This window comes from Pseudomassariella vexata (assembly GCF_002105095.1).
Source record: "Pseudomassariella vexata strain CBS 129021 chromosome Unknown BCR38scaffold_15, whole genome shotgun sequence".
Classification (NCBI taxonomy): domain Eukaryota; kingdom Fungi; phylum Ascomycota; class Sordariomycetes; order Amphisphaeriales; family Pseudomassariaceae; genus Pseudomassariella; species Pseudomassariella vexata.
In genome coordinates, this window is record NW_024467970.1 from 840,156 (window position 1) to 846,756 (window position 6,601).

Consider the following 6,601-nt stretch of genomic DNA (forward strand, 5'->3'; position numbering starts at 1 on the left):
AGCCTCTTCAATTGCATGTAATTCATTCTGCCTGCAAACCATGTTGACTCTGGAAGCATTCTAAGCGCTTTTTCCGCGTTCGGGCATCATGATATTCCGCAGTTGAGATTGGCTTGCTGCGACAGATGATTAGACCGTCTGTCGCAGGGCCAATTAATTACCCACACAATGCTACAAAAACGTTCAAAGACAAACATATCCGCCATGGTGTTGTTGATATGGGCAAGTCTGTCCCATAGACCATGGACCACCTCGAGCGCCTTTTATACACCCTCGAATTCTTTGACATGAGGAGAAAACAGCAAGCCATATGACCTGCGTTGCTGGGCTGTTAACTATTTCTCAAGAACAAAGAACTCGAGGTTGTATAAAAGGCGCTCGAGGTGGCCAATAATCCATGGGACGGACTTACCCATATCAGCAACAACAAACTGGAAGCTATCATCCCCTTCCACCGCTTGGGCGACCTCAATCAAGTGGGCCACAGCTATAACTAACGCTACTAGCCCTCCTACAAGCTACCCTAGCTTCGCGTTACCATAATAACACCTTATATGAAGTAATTTGGGCATTTTTAATTCATATTATCCAAGTAGCAGAATTAAGGGACATTAGACACTGTACTGTTCTGAGCGTATAGATATTCCTACTTGAAGTCATAGCGTATTAAAGGCTACTTAGGCTTTAGTATCTAGAAATCCAATTTACTCTAGTACGGTCCGCGCCCCACTTACATTACATGAAGCCCTTCACGACTAGATGTATCGGAGTTCGATAGACTTTCAAACTCAAGTAAATAAAAAAAAGAAAACCTGGCTATACGGTTTGTATTTGCAAATATATAGGCGAGGTATGTTTGATTTGCTTGCTTTGATTTGCTTTATGTCGTTCGCTGGGTCTGTGAGGGCTAAGGAAAGGGATTGTACGAGTTTTCTTATTGACTAGGTAACTAGCTAGCGACACCACTAACTCAGTCAAACCATGCCAATCTTAATAGAAATGCTTGACAAACATGATGGCCAACGGCCACCATGTCGAGGATCAAAGTCGACGTACAAAGCGAAAACAGTCGGCGTTGGTGCGCCACCGAGTACTTTTCGACGAATGCAGCATAATCTTGAACCGTAATGGCTTAAGTGATGTCTCAATATCAGGGTTACTGCTATGTTGGGCCTGAGTCATCTGATACAATGGTATTGGCTTGATGCGGCATCCACGATTGCCAAAGAAAGGTCCAGTATATAAAAGAGTTCAAGCTAGTATCTAAAGCGAACCCTTGTATCCTACGAAAACATTATTACCGATAGTAAAGAACAGGAATAATATAACAAGCCTGAGAAGCATATTTTTAGCTGAGAGGTGTTGGACCAAATTGACCGTCAAAAGACGAGGGACCCACTCGTTGTAGAATGAGGTATTTTTGGTAGTTATAAGGTCTGACACACCCCCTCAGCTTGGAGAGATATCGTCAAGTTGTGTAGCATCTGGCTTATGTCGTTGGTTGGCTTCGTTGGCCGTCGTACATCTTTTCATCTACGGTGTCTGCAGGGCCTTGAACATCTTTTTTATTGTCCGCCCCTCTACCTTGAGTATGAATTCTGTAATAAAACTCTTATTTTTTGACGCGGTTTGGCTATGTCTCGAACCATTGCCGATGATCTTATGCGGAATTAGAGGACTGATAATACCCGAGAAAATCTTGCAGTCTTAAGACGCAAACCCGGGCTCATAACTGTTGGACCAAATTGACCGTCAAAAGACGAGGGACCCACTCGTTGTAGAATGAGGTATTTTTGGTAGTTATCAGGTCTGACAATAGGCTCCTGATAGCTTGTCTGCTATAATATGGCAGGCACGGGGAAAAGAAAAAAAATAAAAACGAAAATATAAGACGACACGATGCGGAAGAGGAACAAAAAGCTGAGACGTCCGATTAGCTTCTATAATTATATATGTGGGGAGACAGATCTTGTAAAATACCACGCAATTAGCTAAGACAATGGTCCAGAACATTCAGACTTCAGGTTTACGATAAGCTGGGTTTCTATCGGTACATTGGAACTTAGAGTTTTAGAGAGTTGAGGTACGTGCATTTATTATTCTATACAGCGTACACATTTATTGGGGAAGTAGTAGCAGTTTGGTGCAGATTACTAGTATTCGGAAGTACCGTCAAGAATGACATATAGCTGAAAAATGACAGATACACGTCCTAGACCCACTGCTAACGCAATGGCAAAAGCGTTTCGCCTGGCGGTGGATACGGACAGCTCAGAATGATCGCTGAGCCGTGTACGAAGCATCAGATTACTGGACGATATACCGAATATCGCTCGCACGAAATTGAGTACTCGCTAACTCAGCTGCATAAACGCGCTACTTAATTTGATCTGGGATATCAAGGGGTTGTGGACATTGTGGTTGTCGTATGATGCAGGGGGTTGGTTTCCAATGCTTTGTCCTCGCGGGGCTACCATGGAGGCAGGTTCGCAGAGCAATATTAGAACACGATATCAACAAGGACGGGAGTCTTAAGCACCTGAGGGTTTGTCTCACTGAGAAGACTCAAAACTCACTGTACAACATACTTGTTGGTTCCAGCAACCTCAAGACTTTGCAGTACACATATTCCATGACGGATAAGGAATGAACAGACTCGACAAAGCGCCCGTTGTCTGCCATGAAGAGTATGAAAGACGTTCTCTGTCAATGCACCAACAACTTGGTTTCGCTTGACTTGGATACAGTTAGCTGCACGTTCCATAATGAGGGTCTTAACACAGCATTGGGGAACGATTAACAATTGGCTACTTGTCTCCCGTATCTCAAGAGTCTCCAACACCTTACCATAGACATCAGGTGAATTTTCGGCAACACTTTTATCCAGAATCAACAACAACTCGAGACATCTTGCTGAGACGGGTTTACAATTTACCGAGAGGGTTGGTCGACGTGGAGATTGTTACAGACCGTACCATGTATGACCTAGAATTTTTCAAGACTGACATCTAACGCGAGAGTATGCATATTTATGGCTGCTGTCTATAGCCAAGGAGTTCTAAGCAGATCATAAGTCCTAGCTCTAAAAGCTTCAGAAGGTGGTTGTCCGTGTTCCTTTGCTATTTCATGAAGGGAATAGACATGACTTGGTTGATACAATACCAAGTCTAACTTGTGGCTTCAGGAATTCTGGCGCTTTCTTCCGATGGCATTGGTATCGGCCAGTATGGTTGCAAATAGCATTAATTCGAAGTAATCTCCGAGGAATTTAAAATATCAAGTGAGCGGACTTGGCCAAAATGTGGCCTGTAATTCAAGGGATATCTAGTGCCTCCTGACTACGGATTCAGAGGTGATATACACAGTAAACCGGAGCTCCGTACATTACGTCATATATCATCATTGGGGCCAGAGAAGGAGTCAACCGGCGCAACAGCTTGATAAAAATGGGAAAGAAGAAAATAATGGTCAATTGCCTTTTACTATCCGACGATGAGCAGGGCATTGGTTAATCGCTGAGGTAAATCAATTTAGAGCGAGAGATATCAGGCCTCCTGGACAGCGCGGCTCCTATTAGAGAAGGCTTTCTTGACGCCACGCTGGTGAAGATGGGAATACACACCAAAGGAAAGGAAATATTTGATATTATGCGCTAGCCAAGTCTACTGACTGTCATGCTATAGACGTGGCTTATACAACCATGCATTTTCAGAGCTGAAGCATTGCTTGGTATTGCATACCGTTCCGCTGCGGGAAATAGATCATACTCGGACCATATTCTGTTTCCTGGCACACCAAAAGGCCTATCAAGGCGCGAGTGCAACACCGATTAGATACCCGCGGATTAGCATAAAAGAAAGCGGCATCTAATTAGGAATCGGAATGCGGGTCTCGCCGGTTCGAAAATGACCTCGCTCTCGCATCCCGCGCGGAGCTTCGAGTTCCTTGGGCACACACACACACACACAGACAAATTTCGCTTTCCCGCTCAACGGAAACTCACCTCGGAATTTTAGAGTGTGCTACGGGTCCGTTCTTCAAACATCGGATGCTTGAGCCCCTTGATGTTACAATAGGCGAAAGGCGGACACGGCCGAGACCCTAGGGAGACAGCGAGTCATCTTCATTGCCAAATCCAACGTGTTTCCAACATTGTGGTTATGTGCTTGGCAGGTTGGCTGGGCGTGAAATGATCAGGTTTCGTGTATGGTTAGAATCGAGTCGACAGTAGGAAGCCAAGAACTTAACGTAGTGTCCCGGATGAATGAAAGACTGGTATCCCGGCTGCGATCATCCACAATACGCTGCTGATGTTCGAAGCTGACAGCGCCCACCCAAGCATCAAGAATGCCGACGTTTGATGCGACCAAAGAACGATGTAATTTCCGCAGCAGCCTCAAAGACCAGCAAAATTAATACTGAAAGACGACCAATCTTTTGACAGAATCACTATGCATAGATCGTCTAGATCCAGACGTCGATGCTTCTCGTGATGCTCGCCGACACTAAAGCGGGATTTACGTCACGGAGGTCTAGATCAACTGTTGATACTTCTAGGCTTGGTTATTTACATCGTGCCGTGGCCTTTTCTCACTATCAGATAACTTGAGGCATGGTCACCGTCAGGGTTGCCCGAGGGCATAATATCCGACACCGTCGCCGTCATATGCCTTGTCCGGATAGAGTCCAGACCACGACATTAAATACAGTTGCAGAGCATGATGGGACGTACAGTTCGTTATAAGCTTCAGGAAGGAAGAGCTCCGGGGAGGCTAGACTCACCAAAAGATTTTCCAGACCGATGGCCGCAAATAGTAATTTGTCTAGCTTCCCCGGCGTGGGGAGCATCCCGCAACTCTGGTGGGCTAGCCGCCAGTCAGACAAACGTGATAGTCAATCAATAGGACGGAACTTCGGCGAGGCCCACGGAAGAGTGGGAGAATGCTCCCATGCAATGAACTATATTGGTTGCGATGGGAAGTTTTACAAGGTCTAGCCTTGCCTCTAAAGCTACTATGTTCGGGTACTGCTTGCAGGCTGGTCGATTTAAGCTTCTATAATTTCCCCTGGCTTGTTTCCAATTCCAACTCTCAGCCCCAGCTCGGCGAACAACTCCACATCGAGTCAAGCGCGACCCACTCAACTTGTTATCTGGGATGCTTTGTTCGATTTGGGCAAATCGATCATGCGATGGACTTGGGCAGTTCAACCGGCGGCGCTAGCACATTGTCAGACGGGATGACAACTCTAAATATCTAGGCACCTCTCCCATCGCAGGTCATCAAGCAGATTGGACGAGGAGCCCGCCGAGGTGGTTTCCCAGGCACATCCAATCGCAATGAGCTATTGTCGAGGATTTGGTATCATCTTATGTCTTCAGACAACTTAGCCTTTTGTTGCTACCTTGAAGCCCCTGCATATCACCGTTCGGGCTCGTCGGGCGGTGTCTTGACCTGACGGGTCTGGACCTCGGAGAATCGCCGATGAAGTGTCAAGATAACTGACAGAGAGTTTTCAGATTTTCAGGTTTGAACTGCTCTGATGATTTTATAAGTAAGTCTTTTGCCTCGACGTTGACTGAATAGTTTTACCGTCTTATTATCATCAACAATCATCAGCCGAAGTTCACTCAGTACTTTCATAAATATCTCGCCGTCACTGCGTGAACTCATCTACATCACTGCATTCCATAATATCGTCGAAGTAACATCTCACATCTTCAATATGAAGTACTCATCACTCATCACCCTCCTCAGCCTTTCGGCAGCAACTGTAATGGCTCTTCCCAGTCCTGTACGGCCGGTCGCTCCCCGCGCCGAATCTGACAGCTGTGCCCCTAAATCGATCACCAACTCCAACACTTGCGTTGCGGCCCAGAAGCTAGCGGACGGAATCGACGAGAATATAGCAGTGCAAAAGCAGGAGCAATCCGATGTAGCAGCAATCAAGAAAATCGTTGGCACCTCCAATATCGACCAAGCCAAATTCCAGTCAGTCAAGGAGAAGCTTCTCCGCACTGTGAACAAAGGCATATCCGTAAGGGAAAGCAACCAGAAGATGGCGCCGCCGGGGAATAACGCGATTACGGGGTTAAGAACCGTAAGTACATTGGAAAATGGTCGATATAGACGCCAGTGGTAGAAGTATGACACTAATCCACTTCGCAGGTTGCCAACGCCCAAAAGAAAGAGTTATCCCAAGCAGAAAGCTTGGAAGGCACAGCGTCAGACTTGGATATCATATCAAATTTACAAACTGAATTTTCCGGAGGAATTGAACAGAACAAGAAGAATAAAGAAGCGGTATGTATTCCAACTTATAGTCTAGCCCTGCTCTTGACTAATTCGAATCCTCAGGCATTAGATTGTTGCACGTAGACCTGGGGTCACCAGTTTCTTGAGCATGCGTCATACACTATTTATTATACCAGAGCGTTAATGTGGGTTTCTCAGAGGAAATTTTCTCTGCACATACGTGAGACGGAAATGTGGATGCTATTCCACAGCCGTCGTCACGGTATTAATAATTATGAATTAAGATTATTTAAACACTGTTCGAACCCTTCGTAGTGACAAAATTTCTACAAATGTGCTTCTATTCA

General features: G+C 45.6%; 1 protein-coding gene across 1 annotated transcript; it reads left to right on the plus strand.

The window, feature by feature from the left end:
* Positions 1-5,724: 5,724 nt before the first annotated feature.
* BCR38DRAFT_489270 (uncharacterized protein) lies at positions 5,725-6,377 on the plus strand (the record flags this gene model as incomplete). The annotated part of the gene is made up of 3 exons (XM_040864376.1): positions 5,725-6,099; positions 6,168-6,302; positions 6,357-6,377. 3 exons carry the CDS (start codon positions 5,725-5,727, stop codon positions 6,375-6,377), a joined length of 531 nt encoding a protein of 176 aa, XP_040711723.1.
* Between the last annotated feature and the right edge of the window lie 224 nt (positions 6,378-6,601).